Source organism: Ambystoma mexicanum, chromosome 12, assembly GCF_040938575.1.
Source record: "Ambystoma mexicanum isolate Mex_15411 chromosome 12, UKY_AmexF1_1, whole genome shotgun sequence".
Lineage (NCBI taxonomy): Eukaryota > Metazoa > Chordata > Amphibia > Caudata > Ambystomatidae > Ambystoma > Ambystoma mexicanum.
This window is the reverse complement of record NC_090936.1, coordinates 593,304,298-593,328,186: the sequence shown is the minus strand read 5'-3', so window position 1 is coordinate 593,328,186 and position 23,889 is coordinate 593,304,298. Positions and strand designations below refer to the sequence as shown.

General features: G+C 46.4%; 1 protein-coding gene across 1 annotated transcript in view; it reads left to right on the top strand.

Moving 5' to 3' along the window:
• CORO1B (coronin 1B) overlaps nucleotides 1-15,352 on the top strand; it is a 261,148-nt gene extending 245,796 nt beyond the window's left edge. The window contains exon 11 of the mRNA XM_069628964.1: nucleotides 13,203-15,352. Within this exon, the coding sequence (XP_069485065.1) occupies nucleotides 13,203-13,328 (126 nt within the window). The 3' untranslated portion in view covers nucleotides 13,329-15,352. The remainder of the gene's footprint in view (nucleotides 1-13,202) is intronic.
• The last annotated feature ends 8,537 nt before the right edge of the window (nucleotides 15,353-23,889 follow it).

Sequence of the window (23,889 nt, the reverse complement as noted above, 5' to 3'; positions counted from 1 at the left end):
TACAGCTTCACAGGATGCTTGGGTCCTCTTCAGATCTGTTGGAATTTCTGCAGGGCTCCTCTTAACCTAAATTCAGGTGAGTGCAGAAACATCCCAGCCAATAGCAAGATCTGCCCCACACACACACCCCAACAGTGGTCCAGTCCTAGCCCACTTCCTGGCTAACACACATGGCCTGCACGAGCCCACGAAAAGCACTGTTTTACTGGTCAAATGCATGACCATAAAGAAATTCCTGACCTGGCAAGGCAGGAAGGAGACCAAAGAAAAAGGTGACCAAAGAACACGCGAAAAGCCTTGTGGCACAGCCATGTTGGGACACTAGCCACAGTTAGTAGCCAAACGCGCGAGAATTAAAAATACAGTAAAAATGTAACTGCTGCCACCAGCTTGTCATTAGGCACATTTAAAAGTAACCAAAAATCCTTTGAGTGTAGGTCTAGGGTGATACAAAATGATCCCCTTTGCACTTCATTGGAAGATGCCTTATTCAATATGAAAGTTACCCAAGACGGATAACCTGTAAAAAGAAAAAGTAAATCATGGTTTCCCAGTACTGGCAGTCTGAAGGACTAGTCAGCTACCCCATAAACATGGAGCAAAAGGCCAGTGGAGTGAAGCTAAAAGCTTCACTTCAATCTAAAAAGTCGGGACAAGGTGTAACGGCAACAGCTGTGGGGGTTCTTAAAATATGGAGGAAAGGTTGGGCCATGAAAAAACTGTCCTAACTGGTAACACACTGGCTGCTGCCTGAAGGTGCTGGGCCTGGCGTGCTGGAAGACATTTTAGCTCTCCATCTGAGCGCAGAACTGCCTTCAAGCCTGACCTGATCTAGATGCCAACCTAACCCACTGCACCTGCAAACCCTGGACCTTCATTGACTGGACCAATGGTGAAAGTGTTCCCATCAATTCTGAGCTTGCTTACCTTTTTCATGCCGACGCCCCTCGCCATTTTATGAGTGTGAAGTGCACTCTTTAAACCTCCCATGCCTGGTTAAGAGGTTGTTAGGCCTGGTCTGATTAATAAATGCAAGCAAAACGTTTGGGGTCCATAAACGTGGAGGGAAAGTTGCTAAAGCAAGAACTTTCCTAACAGTGATTGAGTTCTGGCCAAGGATTCCACCCTATCCCCCAGGATATAATCTTTAGTGTGGTGGGATTGGTAAGTACCTCTCAAAACGACCACTTTTCTTTTAAACTCACAAATGCTTTTATTCTTTGCTTTATCCCACCTATTGGCTTTGCCAATGCTTGTTCAAAGGGAACTTTGTAGACATTCTGCTTCCTGCGCAGGTACTTACCTGGAACTTTGACTCTGAGGCATTAGGCTGACTTGCCTAGAAGGTTTTAAACTGGAGGTAAAAGCGAGTCTGCTGGATAAGCAACTTGAGAATTCCCAGCTCTTTGGAAAAGTGGAGGATGAGCCAAAGAGAGAGCATGACACCCTGAATTTAATGGGTCAGATCACCAGTAGGCTTTACCAGCACAGGTGGGGTGTCCTCGAATGTGCACACTTTTCGAGCAAAACCTATTTAACCATTATCCATGCAGTATGCACATCCTTCCTATTGAGGGTGGAATGCAGGCTTCGGTAGCCACCCATTCTCGTATTCCATACTGCAACAACTGCAGCGGCATGGTCGTGGATGAGGTGGATGCCAAACGTGTAGGGAGTCCGCTTCTTCCTCAAAACACTAACTTTAATGTGCATGCCCCATGTCACTCCAGTAGGAAGAAGAGTAACATAATTTATTTGTGCATGGGAGGAGGATCACCACAGACAAATGGGTGAGGAGTTAAATTGGGGAAGGTTACTGCTTTGATCTTATGGGAAAACCACACAACAGAAAGATGCACAAACAACATATCTTACTGCTATAGGATGAAGTATAAATGCTTCCGGAGAAGGGAGCCATCAACCAGCCAAAAGGACAGAAAAAAGGGTTTCTATTCTCTTTCTTTGTACTCCAAGACAAAACCAAGCGACCAGTACAAGATATGCACTGTGCAAACAATTTTGCAAAACCACAACGATTCAGAATGACCACTTTACAAGAGGTAATTCAGTTCTTGCAAAAGGGAGACTTAGTGAAACATGAAAGTATGCAACTTTCGTGTCCAGTGTTGCTAATGTTTCCAGACCATTCCAGGTACCGAAGATTCAAGGTGAACCACACGCGAATTAGAGTTTAAGGTGCTTTCTTTTGGGATTGCATTGGCGCCTCCTGTGTGCACAAAGGTACTGGCACAGCATCTGCATCTTCAAAACATCCCTTTGTACCCTTACTTAGACAATTTGCTCATGACAGGGGAAGCACCAGGTTGTGCTACAAGAGCAAACAAACCATTAGTCGCCTTCACCAGCTGGGTTTCTCCACTAATGAACAAAATTCCAGCCTCATTCCAAGCCAAGCCAAAAAGTTATTGGAGCCATACTGGATACAGAGAGCAATGCCTTCTCCCTCAAAATAAAGACTAGCTCTTCAGGCTCATCTTCCTTGTTATCCTTTGGGCTGTTTAATGGTACAAAAAGTAATGGTACTCCTAGGGATTATAGCCTCATTGGTGCTCCTCATCCCGTTTGCATGCCTAGATATGCACCGAGTCCAACAGCCGCTCATGGGCCAATGATTGAAAGCATCATGATAATGGAACAATCTAGTTATAATATATCAAAAGGTGGCAAAAGCACCAAATTGGTGATAGAATACAAATATGTTGAAGGAAAAGACTTTCGTAATTGCGCCAGTGCAGGTCACCATTACAGCAGATGCATAGCAAACTCGGTTTGGGGCGCACTGCCAAGTTCTCAAAGCACAAGGCAGATGGCTAACTCTGCAAGAAAGTCAACGCATAAACTTGTTGAAACTGCAAGCAATAACAATGGCTCTATTCACATTTCAAATGCTTCTTCCAGAGATGAAGGTTCTCATCAACAACGACCGCACAATTGCCATGTTTTACATAAACCAAAAGGGAGAGCATTGTCACTTCTCGCCTAGCTTAAATGGCAATGGTGCATAAACCAACACTTCGAAGGGATTGTGTCCTCCGATATATTCCTTATCTTTGATAATACGTTTCCAGCTTGCTGGCCTCGGAATTTTTTTCTGTAGAGGGCGCTGCGCGTCGACGTCTGCTGAGTCGATGTCCCTCGACGGCCACCGTATCGGCGCCGACGTCATCATGCCCATAAATAGCCACGAGATGCGTCCGTTGCTCAGTTCTGTTTTTACGCGCTTCGTGGGGCCTCGGAACGTCGTTGCTCAGTTCAATCAGGATAACTACTATATCTACTCGAATAATACCTGCTTGTTCTCGATGGCATCTTCATCGGAACCGACGACGCTGTGATCCGGCTTCAAGAAATGTCGAGACTGCAGTAAAAAAATTTTGATAACGGATTCACACAGGATCTGCTTGTGGTGCTTGGGATCCGAGCACCATTGTTCGGAGTGTGAGGACTGCATGTCCATGACGGCGAAAGCCTTGAAGGAGCGCAAGGGGAAGCTCGAGAGAGGTAAGTCAGTCAAAACCTCCTCGAAGGTTTCTTTGGCTGAGTCAAGGCATTCGTCTCCTCGCCGTCAAACATTCCCATTCTAGATCTTGAAGTAGCTCCCACCATTCGTCAAGATCAAGACACTCAAAAAAGAGATGTCGAAGATCCCCTTCCTCGTCGTCTTCTGTGTCCCCAGAAAGGGTCTCCTGTCCCACTAAACACAGCTCTCAAGCTGAGTGGGAGGAATTCAGAAAGAAAATGTTAAGCGTCTTCGAGAACGCGGCCTCAACCCCCTCGAAGACAGCTGAGGGTGATACCCCGGGTGAAAAACCCAAAAAATCAAAACGCCGGGAGTCGCAGCACCTGGCGAAACATTCCACCCGAGAGCGCCACGAGCCATCGGGTAAGAAGGCACCATCTTCGCCGTCGTCGAAGATTCCTTCGACGCACGGATCAGCGCCATCGACGCCATTGTTGAAGGGTTCCTCGACGCATCGGTCGATTGACTCGACGCCATCTTCGACGCCGATGAAAGAGAAGACCAAGGCCACTCCACAGCCAACGTTGATTCCAAGGGCCTCCGGCACGACGCCGAGACCGTCGTCGATGTCCTTGAGTAGGATCCCGATCCTCTCGAGTTCTTTGAGACCCCTTCCAGTTTTTTCGACGCCGCTCTCGGCGCCTTCGAAGCCTGTCACATCGGCGTCGACGACATCGACGTTTTCTCGCCCAGTAATGACGAGTTTGGCTCCTTCTGCCTTAGCGATGGGTTTTACACCATTTCAGAGGTCAGAGTACCCTGGTCTATCTTCGATTTATGAAGAGGGGGAAGATTCTGACGAGGAAACATTTGGGTTACAGAGGACCACGCTGCCTATTTCAGAGGATTTCACCTCTGAGGAAAGAAGGCTGAAGGACCTACAGGAGTCACTACATGAGGTAAGTGGGCTGGACACTTCCCCAGAAGTGGAATTTGTTAAACCAGACCCAGGGGAACATGCCGAAACACCCTACAGAACCCTTATGGCAAGAATTATTGAATTTATGGGTTGGTCTGCGCCTTCACCTGTTTTTCAACAGGATGACCTAGCAGACATATTAGACAAAGGTCCACAGGAGGACCTTTCCATGCAGCCTTACAAAGGAAAATTACATCTAATTGGGAAACTCCTGAAGTTATCCCTGCGGTCAATAAAAGATTGTCAGCCAGGTATAGGTTTGCGGCTGCTGACCCTGAATACTTATCAAAACACCCGACTCCAGAGAGCCTGGTGGTTCAAGCGGCAACTTCATCTAGCAGTAGGACCGCTTACCCTACTATCCCACAGGATCGAGATGACAAGAGGTACGATTCTATGGTGAAGAAAGTCTTCTCTGCTTGTAGTATGGCGTTGAAGTCCATCAACGCCACCTGTACGCTCGCCAGGTTCAGTCGCACACTATGGGAGTGTGCTTCATCAGCGGCTGACTGCATACCCGAAGGAGAGGAAAAGGAAGCCTTCCTCAACATTATTAAAGATGGCAAAGATGCCATGTGCGAATCACTTCAAACTGGCATCGATTCTGCTGACCGTATCAGCAGGGCCATGGCGGCAAGTACAACAATCAGCCGGCATGTGTGGTTGCGAAAGTCTGGCTTTGCTCCAGATGTACAGGCCAGACATTTGAATATGCCCTTTGACGGCTCTTCACTATTCGGGAAAAAGGCTGATGACAGTCTGGAAAAGTTGCAGACTTCTAAAGCAGCAGCAAAATCTTTAGGAGCTGCTATCCGCCAAACTCCTTTTCACCCCTCAGGAACCTCTGGGAGAGGAAAGTCCTTTCGGTATTATTCCACATTCGGGAAAGGCAGAGGACAGCCGGCTCAAAGAGGCCAAAGGAGATCCACCCGAGGTGGACGGGTCAAAAGTACTAAGGCCGCCGCAGCAGCAGCAGGTGCCTCTTTACCCTCGGCATCTGCATCAGCCGCCCCCAAAACACTCTGAGGCCTTCCCACACAATACACCTGTAGGGGGCAGGTTAACTCACCATCTGACGGAATGGCAGGCTATAACTTCAGATGCTTGGGCATTGGAGACAGTTGCCCAGGGTTACTGCCTACCCTTTCTACACATTCCTCAGTCATCCACCAGGGAACAGCTCTCTAAAAGTTCCAGATCTGCTCCTCTAGCAGGAAATTATAGACCTGCTAGAGAAAGGTTCCATAGAACCGGTACCTGTAGCGGACAGGAACAAGGGCTGGTACTCTTTCCCCCCCCCCTTCTTAAGAGAATTGAACAAGTTCCTCAGGAAGGACAAGTTCAAGATGGTAACTCTCTCTGATCCGTCAGGCCCTACAGCTCCAGGACTGGATGGTATCTCTGGACCTTCAGGATGCTTATTTCCATGTGCCAATCCATCTCAAACACAGGAAATACCTGAGGTTCGCAATTGGCAACTCATCAATTTCGAGTTCTGCCATTTGGGCTGACCTCCGCCCCGAGGGTCTTCACCAAGCTGATGTCGGTAGTGGCGGCGAGTCTAAGGAGGGAAGGGATCCACGTCTACCCCTACCTGGACGATTGGCTGATCAGGGCTGTATCTCCGGAACAGGCCCAGGCCCAGCTAGATTATGTCTGCCACTTCCTTCACAAACTGGGCTTCTCCCTCTATTTAATAAGTCACAGATGATACCATCACAGAGACTCCAGTTCTTTGGAGCGGTCCTGGACACTTCCCTGGGAAAAGCCTCGCCGCCAGAGGTGAGGGCTCAAGATATTCTACAGAGGGTCACCAAGTTTCAAAATGCCCAACGTCTCCCAGCCTTCGACTTTTTGAGGTTGCTAGGCCTCATGGCATCCTGCATCTTCCTTGTGCCAGAGGCTCGCCTGAGAATGAGATCTCTTCAGTGGGCACTGAGAAGTCAGTGGTCGCAATTCTCAGGGAGAATGACAGATCTCCTCTGGATTCCAGACAAGATAGCCCGCGACCTTCAATGGTGGGCCTATCCAGAGAACATCTTGAAAGGAGAACTGTTTTGGCAACCATGTCCGGAGATAACAGTAGTCACAGACGCCTCACTCACGGGGTGGGGAGCCCATGCCAACGATTTGACCATCAGTGGTCGTTGGTCTCCATCGGAGTCCAGACTACACATCAACCTATTGGAGCTGAGAGTGATCAGACTAGCGCTGAAAGCTTTCCTGCCATCAATACAGGGGAGAAATGTCCTGATAATGACAGACAACACGGTGGCCATGCACTACCTCAACAAGAGAGGAGGCGTAGGATCACTGCCACTGTGCAGAGAGGCGATGCAGCTCTGGTTTTGGGCAATCCAAGAAGGAATCTCTATCGGCAGTCCACCTAGCCGGAGAGAAGAACTTGACAGCGGACGCTCTGAGCAGGCAGAGCACAGTCTCCCACGAGTGGGAGCTAGCTCAGGAAGTCCTTCAAGAGATCTTCGCCCTTTGGGGAACCCCTCAGGTGGCTCTGTTTGCCACAAGCACCAACAGGAAGTGCGATCTGTTCTGTTCAAGGGAATTTCCCCCGAGAGGAGCTCTGGGGGACGCGTTCGTAGTGGACTGGGAGTTTCCACTCCTTTACGTGTTTCCACCAGTCCCTGTTATTCCGCAAATGATCAGGAGGTTGAGAAGATTCCGGAAAACCATGATCCTAATTGCCCCGGACTGGGCCAGGAGAACGTGGTACCCGGACCTTCTAGATATGTCCATCTGCCCTCCAATCCGTCTTCCACTCAAAGAGAATCTTCTCTCGCAGAAGGGAGGTCAGGTTCTCCATCCAGACACCAGAACCCTCAACCTTCACGCTTGGCTTCTGAAAGGGTGAGGTACAAGGATTGGGATCTCCCTGATGACGTCATGGAGGTGTTGCTTTCGGCCAGAAGGCCAGCAACAAAGTCTTTATACCGCTGCCGTCTGAACAAATTTTGCAGCTGGTGTAGGGAAGAGAATATCGACCCTTTTTCATGTGGTACACCAACAGTGTTATCGTTTCTACTCTACTTGGCAAACTCAGGCCTTCAAGTTGGCACGGTAAAAGGCTATCTTGCAGCGCTTTCCATCTTCAAGCGCACTGCGGAGGAACCATCGTATTTCAAACTTCCTCTAGTGGTACAATTTCTCAAGGGATTAACTAATGTTTATCCTCCAAGACCATTCCAGGTTCCCTTATGGGACTTAAATTTAGTCTTAAACTTCCTAATGGGCACTCCATTCGAACCACTTCACTCTTGTGCGCTGAGATTTCTCATGCTTAAAACTGTCCTATTGGTAGCACTAACATCTGCTAGGAGGGTGAGCGAGCTACAAGCTCTCTCCTGTAAACCCCCACATACAATCTTCCACAAGGACAAAGTTGTCCTGCAGGTGAAGCCTCCAGGTGTATTATTTTGGCTTTTCTGGAATGTTACAAACTGGCAGGGAAAGAGCCACCCCAAAATCTCAGGGCTCATTCAACGAGGGGTATCGTAGCCTCTTCGGCTCTCCAAAGATGGGTACCGGTCCGAGACATATGTGCGGCTGCCACATGGTCGTCCGCACATACATTCACAAAATTTTACAATCTGGATTCCTCCACTACTCAAGAGACCAGATTTGGCAAGGCCATATTACATTCGGCCCATCCCTAAAGGGATACGTAACATTCTCACTCCCACCTCCAATTACATGCCACTGCTATGGGAGTCTATCAAAGATAAGGAATACGTCGGAGGACACAATCCCTTCGAAGAACAAGTTACTTCTTTTACTTCTTACCTTGTAACGTTCTTTCGATGGGATGTTCCTCCGACGTATTCCTTATCGCCCCTCCCAACCATCCCCGCAGTAGTACTTCCCTTGTGGTTGCAGCTTGCGCTCCTTCAAGGTCAATAACCAATTCAGGCATGACTTTTCTTATGCTACAAAACTGAACTGAGCAACGGACGCAGCGTGTGGCTATTTATGGGCATGATGACGTCAGCGCCGATACGGTGGCCATCGACTCGGCGGACGTCGACGCGCAGCGCCCTCTACAGAAAAAATTTCCAAGGCCAGCAAGCTGGAAACGTATTATCAAAGATAAGGAATACGTTGGAGGAACATCCCGTCGAAAGAACGTTACAAGGTAAGAAGTAACTTGTTCATCTATCACAAGGCACAGCATTTGCTTGAGGTACATAATTGCCACGCAGACATCCTAAACAGAGTCTTTGTTCAGTAACAGGAATGGGAGCCCAATACAAAGATGGTCTGAGATTTTCATAGCAGGAGTTGATCAAGTATTAGACATTTGTTACAAAAGAAATTGCAAAATTCCCATCCAGGGTTCCATAGCAGGAGTCCCTCGCCGACCCACTATAGATAAACTGGTATATGCTATTTGCATACACTCCCCGCCCCCAAGGGTGGCTTCACAGCATAATTCACCAGCTACCACATACAAACTTGACCCTCATACTCCATTGCTCAGCATGGGCAAGACTGACATGGTAGCTCCACCTCCCTCGCATGTCAGTGTACTCGCCAATCAAGTTGTGCCAGTACACAACTTTGTAACACAAACCATCTGCATATAACACACCCAAATCCACAAGCTACATACTTGGCAGCCTGGCTCATGAGGTCATAGTTTGGTCATTTGCACCTGCTGCAGCAATGTGTGGAAATGATATGCACCACAAGGAAACCAAACGCAAGACACTGGTAGTTCAAGAAGTGGTAGGGGTTTGTAATCGATCCTGTTGATTGTTAATGTACAGACTTTGTAACTTACCTGCTTTATCTCCTTGACTCAGGCTAGTATACAACCCACTTAAAGTACACTTTGCCACACCAGCGGCATGCACCATCTCGCAACAGGTACCATGGTGGAAGGTGGCAGTGTCAAGGCCTTTATGGAAGGAGTGAAACGCATTTATCAACCAGTCGTGCCCCCACCCCACCTGAATGGCATTTTAATGTTTCTTCATAGGCTAATGGGACCCCCATTTAATAAACCGATACATAAAGCTTATCTTAAAGAACTTGCATACAATGTAGCCTTCGTCACTGCCATAATGTCTATCGGAAGGGTATGCAGGCTTCAGGCGTGTTCAGTAGACCTTTTATCAAAATTCACAAACGCAACGTTTTTAGAGCATCCACGATTCTCATTGAAAATGTCATGTCTACCGATCTCAATAATCTTTGCACAGTTCACAGGACTGAGTAAGAGCACTGCACACGCTTGTTGCACAAAGTGCATAAATCTAAGCTAAACAAAAGCCCTGTGTAAAACAGGTCAGTTCTTTGAGTCTTTTGCATCAGGAAGAGAGGGATACCCAGTAACTAAATCCACTATTGCAAGGTGGATTGTTGATTGCTTACAACTGCTACACATTGGCACACAAACCTCTTCCTTGCAGTCCTGAAGCACCCTACACAAGGAGTACGGGAGCAACACTAGCCTTCATTGCATACATTCTGTTCAATACAATTTGAAAAGCTGCAAAAGGGAGCCCAAGTCACACATTCATACAACACAATGGTGTAGATACACAAGCGAGAGCAGACTCGCAGGTTTTCCAAGCAATTTCAGCTCACTCAACACCTTCTTTGGGTGCTGCTAGCTAATTTATGCAACTCATGTGAATCTCGGCATATTCACAAGCCTGAGAAAGCAAGCATTACTTACCAGTGATTGAGGACGTTGGCATATGAGGGATCAAGTGTACCTGTAAACGTAGAATAGGGATAGTGTGACAGGAATGCCTTTTTTCAGTTTAGAGAAAATGGATCAATCACTTGATGGACTATGCAAAGCAAGTGATTCAAAGCACCTAGAAACCACAGAAGGACAATTACTGGGCAATTAATGCTCACTCTTTCCTCCTAGTTTCCACCTTGGCTTGTCGGAGAAATGGAGGGCAGAGGACCTTAGCTTAACCTGTTGGTATAATGTGGCTTCTTGGCTACTCCTTCCTTTGGTAAGGACCCACCCTATCTGACATGGTTTAGATTACCATAAAGCACATATTCCTGAGAAACATTCCTCTAATTTAAAGTAAAATGTGCCAGTCCAAGAGGTGGCAAGATTCTGCGCCATGTGGTTGCTTATCCCTGATTGACCGTTTACTGAATTTGGTTTTCTTTCTGCTCCTAATTGTCCCCCTGCGTATCTCACTGCCACAGAAATCAATAAAGATTAAGGGATGTTTAATGCCCAGAATAACAAACTATAGTTTGAAACTCCTTGCTCTTCATGTTCATGGCAGTTTTTTTACATTTGTTTTAATTGTGATATGGATCTGCAATGTGAACCTTTCCCACACAAAAAACGTAGAAACGGTACGATACATTAGCTTGAACAGGGCAGCATTAATTGTACATAAATCATAAGATGGCACTATTAGATTATTTCTTTTGTCTCAGTGACCGTGTTTCAAAGTGATGTGGTCGTTTCGGAAAAAAGTGCTCACCAAATTAAAATGACTTGTCAAACCCGTGGTCCTTCTCTGAAAATACAGATCCTTTCAATTACTTTTAAACAGAATGTTATTATAAAGAATCAAAGTGCTTCAGCGCTATACATTGACAGGTGCATCTTTTGATTTTTATGCCTGAAGCCTCACTGGGGCAACAAAATAGCATGTACATATAACGCGGCCGGAACTCACCAGCAACTTCACCTCAGGTGAGTAAATTATGCAGATGAGGAAAACTGGTGGTTGGCTCGGAGTATTAACTTTTTTTCCTGTTGCACTATCCCCATCCTATGTGTACAGGTACCCAGACTGTTAAGAAATATTTGTCACCTGTATGCAACCAAATTAGAATATTCAGCTAAAAGATGCCAAAGATGCCAGTTTCCTAAGAAGTTTTTTTTTTGGTACGAGCAATAGGGGTGCCCCTATGTGCAGGCGTGGGAGGGGGCAGAATATACTTAGAAAGAAGAACCAAACAAGGTACCCACGCTTCCGATTGTCCTCATTTCTGTCAATTATTTCAACTGTCTCTCCAAAGAAACTTGCAAAAGGAATGTGCTTGAAAAAGTCGCATGAAAAAAACCAAAGGAAAAAGTCGTAGAGTACAACAATTTAATAAACTAAATACACTTTTAAATCAGATCACCATTAACACAAATTACATAAACAAATATTATTGGAAAGGAAAAAGAATTTAAATGAAAACAGCATTCAACAAAGCATTTATAATATATACATAGATACATGAAACTAGATATCTTCATTAAAAACATTTAGGATACATTTTAACAGTTTAATTGGAAAGAGGTCACAGTAGGAAACAATTTGTTCCTACAGAGTTCGGGATATCAAGGTGTTTCAAAAATTACCCTGGTAAGTACAGAAAGATATTAATCGATCATGCAGTTGTTATCGTTATCTGCCAACGTGTAGGGGGAGATCGTAGATACGTTCCCATTGAGGGTTCCAGAGCAAGTGGGGAACAACAAATATGGAAAACAAGTTTCGGCGTGCCGATATGGGCATCGGTAGTTGAAGCCTTCCGCAAGGCATGAGTGGTCTAGTAGGGTTGCTTTCTCCCCTGTATGTGCTTTGGAAAAAGGGGGGATCCGTGGTGCTGCCTTCCCAGAACAGTAAAGGTGCTAGCACTGGCTAGCAGTGATCTCGGGAGCAATTCTGAGGTGAAGGAAAGGGCCAGTGCTGGTGCTATGCCTTGCTGTTAAAGGAGTACAGCAAGTGGAACTAGCCTGGGGTTGCATAATAGCTGGGATAAGGCAATCTACGATAGATCTGGGTCACTTGATCCAAAAAGAGCAAACCTAATCCTTCGGACGTAAAAGATGGCGGCTGCTCGCCTTGAATGCAGTCTGAATAGAATGCGCGGTCAGCGCGCCTGAAGCCTCACTAGGGCAACAAAATAGCCTGTACATATAACGCGGCCGGAACCCACCAGCAACTTCACCTCAGGTGAGTAAATTATGTAGATGGGGGAGGGGGGGGGGGGGTTGGCTCAGAGTATAACTTTTTTTCCTGTTGCACTATCGCCATCCTACATGTAGGCGGCAGACCTATCGAGACCTGCCGAGTATAATTACCTTTTTCATTTCTTAGTGCTGATATGGGGTATAGATTAGGCCATTCATTGACGTCCCCACATTCTTGCTAAGTCCAATTTGAAAGGTACTTCATCTACCTGTGTGTTCAGCCCACCAGGTGGAGTCTTTTAGGGCACATGATGCAAGAACGGGTAATGTAATATGTTCTCCATCCAATGGGTGTTCATTGAACCCAGTCGTGGATGGCAGTCCTATTCCTCTTGTCTTGTGTTCGCCTTTCCTTTTTTATCTCCTCATCCTTTCCTCTCTACTCTTCCTTGGCCATCTTGTTTTTTATCACTCGGTTGTTCTTCTGCTCCTTCCGCACTAATTCCCCCCCCTCCCCCCTTCTTAACCCTCCTTATCCTCCCACCTGTTTTCACTGTTTTTCTTGTTTCCCATCTGCTTACTATTCTCCCTTTTATCCTGTCCCTCATGCCTTTATTACTCATCTATCCTGCATTTTCTTCAGCTATTTCCCTAGTCTTTCTCCCACCCTTTCCACCATGAGATGGGCTTTCATAATTTCTTGCTCCAGCTCTTCCTCTCTCCAACAGGGCTCCTATTGCATTCCCTCTTCCAAGTTTTCTTTTCCAATTAACCTTTTCCTTGCTCCCTCTGTTTTATATAAATTGACTCATTCTCCTTATTTCTGTAAATAGGACAGCGACCGAATCGATGAAGTCCTCGAGGAGCTGAAGTCTCTAAAGACGCTGGTGAAGAAGCAGGACGAGCGCATCGAACTGCTGGAGGAGCAGCTAAGGAATATTAAAAATGGAGATGCCTAGAACTCCTGCTCCCTCTCATTTTCTAAAGAAACTAAAAAGAAAAAAAAAACGGACAGCTCCTGGAATCCTAGGGTTCGGGGCACCGAAGCAAATGGGGTTTAATTTTGCCCTCGGCTTGCCAGAAATCGGAGCACGTCTGCAGCGAAGAAAAAAAGATAGAAATCTATAAATAGATATCTATCTGTATGTAATATAATCTTACACGCATTCTATAAAAATCATGTACAACCAAAGGCTCTTTAATATTAAGCATTCCTCATACTAGGGACCAGGGAATTAATTTATGGGATTTCTTTCGTTAAGTCTCCCGCCAACCCATATTTCATTTTTTTTTTTCTTTTTTTTTTTTTAAATGTGTTTTGCTTTTTTAAACGCGCCTCTCCACTGCCCCTGAGCTTATTGGTTGTTGCTGTTTGCCCTCCTTTGGGTTTTAATGTGGGGAGCAGTGCCTGTTTCAACACATGAGCTGTATTTGTAGGACATTTACTTCCCACAGGTGTGGGAAATGGCTGAGGTTGTTGTTGTGGCGCAAGAGAGAAAGGTACCCTTGTTTGCAAAACTATAATGAATGGAATCTTCTCCTTAAAGCACACCTTTTTGTAACCAGGGATGGCAATCCATTAGGAGTGCTACCATAAGTCCTACGTGGTGACTTGTTACTTCTTTAGTTTGCGTCTCACCAGTTGTGAAACAGTACAAGCATTGCCATCCTTCACTTAGGTGAACAGACATTTAAAATAGATTTCCCAACAGGAGTAAATATAGCATGACATTAGTTTGTGTCTGTCCTACAGTTCTTTGGTATCGCCGGCCTATCAAAAGAATTCCCTTTGGCTCTGTCTGGGCATTTGGTTGCTTTGTAGGTGGCCGAGAAGTTCCATAAGTACAAGGACCTTCTCAGTAAAAACCTGTACGGCCTATTGCCAGATTACAGAGTGTGTCTCATTCTGTAAGATAGGAGTAGCAAGGACAGCAAGAGTTGGAGAGGCAGAAGCTCCAAATTGATGAGCCAAGCCCTCTTACACTCACAGGTTTCAGCTTGCAACCTGCTGGCTGCTCCCTTGCTTTCCAACCTCCCATGTTCTTGTCGTTCCCAATGTGGCAGCCAACTTGATTTCACTGCCAAAGAACACTTGTCTAGGCACCAAACACTTCTTGTCTGTCTGGTATGAGGACCATAAATATTGAGGTGAAACTCGGGCCCCCCATCAGTATTGACACAGCTTTTTGGTAAGCCTTCACACCTACTGTCTTGCAACAGAGAGGTGACCGACTGAGCTTACAGCCAGCATTCTTTTGTTTGTTCACGTTTCTCTGATGCGGTCATGACAAATAAACCTACTTGCCTTCAGACTGCTCCAACAATTGGCAAGAGTTGTCCATCTAGCCCACAGCTGTACTGAGATTACTTAATGGTTTGGACAAGCATTAGTTTTTAATCCAGAATTTTGCAGGATGTAACATATAGACAGGTGTGCGTTGCTGGGTAGGTACTAAGAGATGAAGGTTTCATCAGACCGTTTTACTTCTCACTTGGGGATACAATGTCAGGCTGCTATCACATTATCACTAAACCATGTAGTAAGATATGCGATTGAAGGTAGCGTGCCCCCTTTTTTACACGCTGGCTCTGCGTTTATTGGGTGAACATCCTCCATCAACAAGAGAGGGTTGGAATACTGGAAAGGGGTGGGGAGTGATAAAGATTGCTGGTGGAGGGAGAAGATGGGGGATTTCATGTCAAATGATTGATCCTCCATGCAGCATGGTGGCATGGGAGAGGGGCGGAGCCAAGCCACACCAATTGATAAAAGGTCTGTTGCGAATTGGAGGTAATTGCATGAATGCTACTCGATGTAATGAGATTTTGGAATGGGTCTTGTCATTTTATATATATATATGTATATTGAAATATAAAGTTTAGGTAAGCATCAGGGGGAAAAAAGGACATGCAGGTTGTACATTGCTTTTGAACTAACTACAACCAGTTCTGGGAAAATAAACCTCTTTATATTAAAAGCAAATGGATATCTTGTTTATTTTATTAAGTTGTAAGCAGGCACATGGCACTTTTCCTCAGTGGATGATCGAGAAGTTGCTTCCTGATAACATTTGCACATATTTGTGCCTTTCTGCAGAGCATGATGCTAGCATTGTCCTGCATACCTGGTTTCTTCTTGCTTTCTGTAACCACCTCTTGTCACTACATGGCTGCACGGAAACGCCCTCTGCCTTTGTGTATCTTGTTCGATTTACAACATTTTCTGAAGTTGAAAACCAATTTCTGTGCTGTTGCTCATATCTAGGGTATTAGTCTCCACTTCCTTTCCCCCTAAACCTTATTAGTGAAATTAACCTGATTTTCTTTTTTTTTTCACCAGACCCAACTGGTAACAGTATGTTGGTCCAAATATAGGATGTTTAAAATTATTTGTTATTTGTAACACACTTGTGCTGCCAAGAGAAGGCTGTTTCTGTTCACTGCTCTGTCCTTGTACAGAACACCGTGTTTGTGTTGGGAGTGGAGAAAGTGAAAGTGAACCCCAACTTACAGGAGCACCCCTTAATGATTTTTGGGTACCCCTGGAGCACGCTCAAACAAGAGTAAATGCACCCCTCTAGGGAAGGAAGGCCATGAATCTATCTTGCAAGAGATGACAAACTTTAAACTGTACAGCAGTGAGGATTTGCAAAGAACTCTGCCCAGAGCGATATATATTCTGTCCCTCAATCGCTCCCAGGTCCTGAAGATTGGTGCTGGGCCTGTGGCTTAAATACTCTTGACTTGGTTACTGGATACCAGCAGAGCTCATGCAAAACTGTTCTTCTTGCCATACAAGGGATGCTGCAGTTTTTGGGACAAGCTGCATAACATTATGCTGCCTAAGCAGGAATACATTGTGTCTCTTGTTTTGCATAATTTGCTATGTTGTAATCATTCATTCTTCCCGCCATTCTCTCAACACTTGAATCAACAGAATTATATTTGATCTGGTCCAGTAATTCCTATAAAAAACCCTTGTTTTTCTAGTACTCTGTATGTCATGTATTGAATCTTTTTTTTTTTTAGTCGCCAGTGGCTTGTGATGGACAGGAACAGCTGTTGAGTCTGCCTGTAGTCTATTTTTTTAGCACACGCTGAATTCACTGTGTGCTATGAGCAAAGCTAACTACAATTTAACAGTTTTACAAATATATCCATCTAAATAGTTATGTGCACCTTGCATTTCCATCCTATGTTTATTTAGTGACCCTCCTTGTTAACAGAAGTCTTGCCTAATTCTAAAGCGCTTGAAAAACTTGGGAATGGAGAAAAGCACTAGGCTCCTTCCCAACAAACGGATGAGGAAAAGGTGATGCATCAGTATGCAGAGAGGGACAGGTAAGTGTTCAGTGCTCTTCTGAACGTAATTTGGTTGGGTCCACCTCATAAGTGCAGTGGTAGAGCGCACCACTTAGAACGTAATTGTCAATGGAGGGAACTATCCCCAAAAACAACTTACTTCGGCAGGGGGACTAGGGAGAAAAGAAGGTTTTGAGAAACTGACCTTGGGGTATACAATTGGATGGTAAGGTGGTAGACAATTGGGAAGTGGTACCTAATCAGAGCGGACATATTAGTTTGTGGGTGTCCTACAGGGATCTTTTTAATCTGTATAACTTCTCTGGCAGGCCTGGTGCATTCACATGGCATGACATTTTACACCTATGTAGATGGACATGCAGATAATCGTGCAACTGGAACAACCTGCATACACGATATCTGATAAACAAAGGATGCCTTTCTTCCATAGATGCATGAACGTGTAGAAACAGGCTGAAATTGCATGGCTTTAAAACGGGCATTTTGAAGTTCAATGACCAATTTGAGCCATGGTCACACAATGGCTTGCAGGAGTGTGTGGGCCCTTGCCCAGAAATGGCCTCGCTGTTCAGGTTGACGCCTCACTCTTTTTCAAAACCGACCATGACCGTAACGAAAAAATGTTTATTTACAATGAAGAACACTTTAATATGTTTAAGTACAAATGCTTGCATCATCATGGATAATGCGCTGATCTCTTGTATGGCGCCTATACACAAGTGTTTCCAGGGGCCACAAGACAAGGAGATTGCGGGTTGGAGCATGGGGTATCCTAAGAAAAACAGCAATAAGAAAAAGATGGTTTATTGCCCTTCTGACAATCGTACCGTGCAAGTGCTTAAGGTGATAAGGGGGAGGAGCAGCGGAAGAAGTGCAATAATAGGGAGACCACAAAGGGGTGGGGGAAGTGCTGTACCGGCCAAGGCAGCAAGTGCCAGGGGAAAGGGGGGGGGGGGCTGGGAGACTAAGTGCAGTTGGCAGATGGACTGGAGAGGGATAGTCCGGGAAAGGGAGCCCAAGGGCAAGTGCTGGTGAAGGATACTGGGAGGGACTGGTAGGGGGTGGTCTGGTCCCTCTATGACTCAGAAGGGACAAGGCCCCAGTAGCAGTGTCAGGTGGAGAGCTTAGCAAGGGAGGGGGAAATAGAAGGAAGAGGAGAAAAGGAAGGTCTTGAGATGATTCCAGAACTTTAGAAGATCCGGCTCAAGTCTGATGGGGGAGAGGGAGGCTGTTCCAGAGGGAGGCACGAGCCAAGGAGAGGGATCTACCTCCAACTCTCTGCTTGGAGAAACATTTGACCTGCAGAAAGTTGGAGCCAGAGGACCAAAGGTTTCTGGCTGGGCGGTATTTAGGGATGGAAATCTGGATGTAGAGTGGCCCCAGGCCCCACACAGTTTTGTGGATGACGCAGAGGGTTTTGAATTTGATCCTTGCAGTCAGTGGGAGCCAGGGTAGAGGTTTTGGGGATGGAGAGATGTGGTCCCTGGGGTTGAGGCCAAGGACAAGTCTTGCAGCCCTATTCTGGATTAGTTGGATGGGGTAAAGGGAGGAAAGAGCAAGGTTGAGGGAGAGGCTGTTGCAGTAGTCCAGTTTAGAGAGAACTAGGACTCTGGAAACATTGAGCTTCTAGGGGGCGGGGGGAGGTGAGGAAAGGTAGAAAGCTCTGAAGACATGGGGCTGAAAATTGGAATTCTTGGCAAGGTCCGGGATGTGTGGAGAGGAGTAGAGGGGAGTACAAGATGATCCCAATGTTTTTTTTTTGCCTCAACTGGGTATGGGGACGGGACCCAAGGAGTCTGACCAGAGAGTGAGGAGGGGAAACTAGGAGCAATCGTCCCAATGAGAAGGATCTCAGGCTTGCGGGCATTGAGGCAGAGATCATTGGCAGAGCACCATGCCTGAATAGCAGTCGGGTATAAGGCAGGAAGAGGAGGAGGAGGAGGAGGAAGGGGAAGGCTGCTGTAAAGAAAGTTGTCATCTGCGTAACACTGGAAGTGAGTAGAGTAGGTGACAATCAGGTAGTGCCAAAGAGGCCAGGTAGATGTTGAAGAGCCATGATGATGGGGTAGAGCCCTGAGGGACGCCACAAGTAGAGAGTTGGAGGACAGAAAAGGACCCATTTGAACTTTGGAGGGTCTGTTAGAGAGGAAAGAGATAAGCAATGCCAGTGCTGTCAGTGATGCCTAGGGTATCACAGAGACTGTTTGAGGATGGAGTGGTTGACAGTGTCAAAGACAGAGGAGAGATCGAGGAGGATCAGCACAGATGGACAGTAGTCTCCTTGGGTATTCAGGAGAGCGGTTTCCATGCCTCTGGCTTCCCTGAAACCAGACGGTCATGGAGGCAGCCAGCCATTTCAGTGTGGAGGGTGAGTTGGGGGATGACCAGCTTCTACATGAGTTTGCCCAAGAAAAGGGTGAGGCAGATAGGTCGATGGTTAGCCGGGTAAGAGGGTTCAGCAGATGTTTTTTTTTAAGGAGAGGGTGCACAAGCAAGTGCTTGAGGGGTAGAGGAAAAGAGCCTTTGGCAAGAGTAGTTGCAGAGGTCAGCCAAGGCATGGGTGAGAATGTCGAGGTTGTCGATTGTTCGAGAGGAGCAGGGTAGCACCTGTTTCGAGGAGACTTTCATAGAGCAGACAACTCTAGAGATCTCATCTGGTGCAATGGGAGAGCGGGACGAAAGAAGGGAGCCAGAAGAGGTGGAAGGAGGTGGGGTATGGGAAGAGCGCTGATGAGAGGACAGAATGTAAAGAGTTTTGGAAGAAAAGTGGGAGGCCAATGCAGAGCATAAGGCCTGGGAGGGGAAGGAGAAGAGGATACTGCGGTAGGATTGGAGAGTTCCTTGCCGATTTTAGAGTTCAGCCGTGTTTGTGGCTCCAGAGATGTGAGCTTGGACATGAGATCTTTTTTTGGAGCAGATGGAGCGACTGTATTGCCTTTGGAGTAGGCGGCAGGCCAGTTTGTCAAGGGATGAGCTAGATGTCTGCTACTTCCGCTCAGCGGCTTTGCACTTTGGTTTCAAAGCGGCTAAGTCAGAGTCCTACCAAGAGTTGCATTTGGTGGCAGGATTCACGCGAATCCTCATGACCGGGAAAGGATATCCAGGGTGTTTGAGAGAGAGAGAGATGGAAGTTAGTTAGGAAAAAGTCAGGGGGAAGAATCCAAAGAGGTGGGGTGTATGAGGAGACAAAGGAAGCAACTGACAAAAGGCTTCATTGGTTGCATGACAGAGGAGTCTGGCAGTGCGGGAGGAGACTGGGGACAGGAGAGGTCAAAGAAGGAGGAGGAGAGGAGTGAGTGGTCCCACCAGGATAGAGGGGTAGTGAGGGGGTTGAAAAGAGGAATGCTTGTCGAGATCAGAGCATTCAAGGTGTGCACTGCAGAGTGAAAAGGGCCAAGAGGGAAGAATAGTGGGGGAGAGAGAGTTGCAGAGGTCCTGGTAAAAGAGGTGGCCGCATCAGGGCAGTCGAGATGTAGGTTGAAATACCCAAGGAAGATAAGTTTGGGGGTGGGTGGAGGAGAGGTTGGCCCATTCAGAGTGGAAAGTGGAGGAAGGCCCAGGTGGTCTGTAGATGGTAGGAAGAATAACCAAGAAAAAGGAGGTGATAGCCTGCAGACTAGGCTTTCAAAGGAGAGTAGGATTTAGTGGGGATGATGGAGGCAGGAATTCACTCAGGGAAAATCGGAGCCACTCCACCACCAGATCAAAAGGGTCTGGGGTTGGACATGATTTTGTAGCCCTCAGGAAGAAAGTGTCAAAAGCAGTGACGCAGCTGGCCTTGAACCAAGTGTCAATAAGTGCGAGGACGTCAAGGTCTTCAAGGAGGCAACTGTTGGGTACGAATTGATGTAATAACACTGTGTGAGACTACACAACACTTGTATTCGGTAACTCGCCTTTTGGTATAGGTCTGTACTACACAAGTTGGTAGTGGGACTGAGCAGCCGGGCCTAAGAGGGGTAAATGTGAGCTGTAGCAATGAAATTCGTAAATGCAGGTAACCAAGTAACACTTACATTCATGGTTTCTGTCATAAGTAGTTATTTATTTAACATCCATTTTTAAATGAGCATTCTTTAAAAAGGGGAAGATATGGAACACTGTAAATATACATTAAAATACTCTTCAGAATCAAACAAGTTAGTGGGTACTCTTTGGATATGCTTTTTACACACTTCCTACACCCTGAGGTGACTTCATTCACAAGGACATTAATGGCATTTATTTATCACACTGAATACACTTTGCAGTTTCTGAGGTTTAAGGAAGGGAAAAGGTTAAAACCGGTTCTTAGTATGGGTGAAGATACTTAAATCTTCCAATGAGATATAGACAAGCCTTTCCCAGCAATAACAGTCTAAAACAAGTTACCACTTATGAGGGCCAGAAATAACAGTCGATGAACTAGAAGAGTCTGCAGGGAGCCAGGACAGCCAAACTCAATTGGAGCACATCTATGGAGCTGAGGCACTTCTTAGATAAAAAGTCTTGCACAAAGTTGGAGAGTTTTGTAGAAATCACTTGTAGGGTCACAAGCTGTGAAGCCCGTGAAAAGCAAAGTTGAAATAAATTCTAAGGTAAGCTAATGCAATTCCCAACTGAGAATAACACAGCTAAAAAGATACTGCGGTAAGTACCCCAAGTCTAAACAGTACCTCTGGTTAGAAGAAGAGTGGGCCAGCTGGATGCTGTTCTGTTGCAGGGATGCAGACCCTGGGTTCCTGAGCCTCAGTCGTGGGAACAAGAGGGAGGATGTCTGGAGGGCTCCTGCAGCTGCAATTTGGTCAGCATCTACAGGCACTTTGCGGTTTCAGCACTTTGTAAACAGCACCATAGCAGATCTCGGATACCGGTTGGGCTTCCTTCACTCCTAGGGTCCTGCACTCTGGTGAGGGGACTCTAGTTCGGGTCGTCCTGCTTCTGGAGGTTCCTGGAGCTTCTGGCTGGATGTCGGACGTTGCTTTTGACTATGGATTTCTTGACCCCTGGCACTTGGTTCTTGCAGCAGCGAAGAAATACAACCAGTCAGGGAAGATGGTCCAGTGGAGTCTGTCTCGGGGTTAGTTGGTCCCACTAACCCAAGGGAAGAGGTCGTTCCTTCAGAGCTTCTCTGTCGAATTGAAAAAGGAGTTTCAGCACAGCAGCAGGGCTTCACTGGGCAATTCAAAGGTCCAAGGGGATGCAGCCAGCTTCGGTCATGGTTTCTTCGTCGGGTGTTTCTGTCGTCAACTTTGCCTCTAATCCCAAAACCCTAGCCTTTTAAGCAGGTTTCTCCCATTCATGCACAGCCTAGACTATCATCGGCCAGCAGGGTGGCTGTCCTGAAAGCCAGCCAATCAGGACTGGTTGCATTCAGGCATTTCTAGAGACAAAGGACAGGGGAGGTTCGGGAACCTCCCTTACATACTGCCTTTCCAGACACACTGGAGCCAGAGGCGGGTTCACGGCTGAAGGCCGTCAAAGGCAAAACTAACAAAGGGCTCAAACCTGGCTCAACGCACAGAGTAAAACCCAAGAAAGACTTCACAAACAGAAAATGGCAAAAAAGAAGACCAGGGCCATTGTGACAAATGGTCACCCTCCCATGGGTGCTGTACTGCAGCTGAGGATTCACCCTGCGGTAGAAAAACACAATGGTAGGAACATGAAACCACTGCCACCAGCCATTTAAAGTAGTGAGGGTAACATAAGAAATGTTACATGAGAACATAGGCTAAGGGGCTACTAGGTAACCCCCAGCACTCCACATATGATGGTGTGTGCTGGACCTACAAAGAGAAAAGGTAAGTAAGTCAATTTCACTTTACTATTCTTGGGAACAGTAGTTCACACAAGAAAAGGTATTTAAACCTAATGAGAAATTTAAAGGGAGTTCTCTGTGACGCTGCACTGAAGGTGGTGTGTATCACCATAAAAACAAGATGCCTATGGAGTTTGTCAGACTCCAAAACAGTGGAAACACATAAATGAGAATTCTCTCTAACAGTGACAGATGTCAGAGGAGTGTTTAATGGCAGAGCGAAGGTTGAGGGTAGCTAAGTGAGGCTGGTGGACCCCCCCCCCCCCTTGAAAGATTTGTGAGGGGAGGAACAGGGGTGCAGTGCAACCCCTGCAGGGGTAGGGATGTGATGGGAGGTGGTACGGGGGTGGAAGCTGAGGGTAGGAAGTTGAACAGGGAAGGAAGACACCTGTCAAGAAGGACGAAGGTTGGGCTGAGAGCTGTGGACCATGATAATGGCATTGTGATAAACAATGGTGTGCGTTTGGAAGATGCGAAGTGAGCTAAGAATGCTTCCCATCTAGTGCTGCCAGCAATGGGTGAAGAGGAGAGGACGGAGTCCATATGAGGGGTCCATAGGTTAGGTAAAGGAACAGCAAAGAGAATGTCAGTCGTGGTTTGTCTGGAGAAGGCATTGATGGAGGTATCTGCAATGGGCAGTCCAGGATTCAATCTTAGGAGTGCCTTTTTTTTTTTTTTTTTTAGTTCTTCCTTCCTGACCTTGAGAGAGAGAGGGAGGGTAGGAGATGGAGAAACAGTTTGAGAAAATAGAGACTTAGAGCACCATGGAGGGATGTAGGAGGGGGCAGATGACAGAGGAGGCAGGGTGAGGGTTAGGGTCACTATGCAGTGATAGAATAGCACCAGGTGGTCAAGCAGACCGAGAACAATATGTGTGCTGCAAGTGCTAAGGTGTGTAGAATCATAGACTGGTTTGTAAATGTACTTCAGAACGATTTTCAAAAACAAAGCAAAAAACGAAAATGGCTGCACAGATGCAAGAACACCTAAATTCGATTTTTTTTTTTTCCTTTTATTTTTTTTATCAACAGCACTCTAAGCTCACAACAAAAAAGGCTGCACAGATGTGAGGACACCTAAAGTTGATCTTCGGGTCAAATACACTGAGAGGCATGAATAACAAGGTGGTGATGTTGATTGGTGCTATACAGCAGTAATAGAAAGGTAATGGGGGAAAAGAGCATGCCACAGCATCAGTGGGGATAATGTCACGGAAGGAGGAGAGACTGGTGTGCCTCATGGCTGCTTACCAGGGCAAGTGGAAAGTCCATGAGAGGCATTTAGAGCTGTAAGTACAGGTAGGGAGAGGTGCTCCATACTCCATCACGCTCTGACAGGCTTGCACAGGGGCCTTAGGAGAGGGCCTTGGAAGAGGGGGCTGGCTTCCGCCTGCCAGC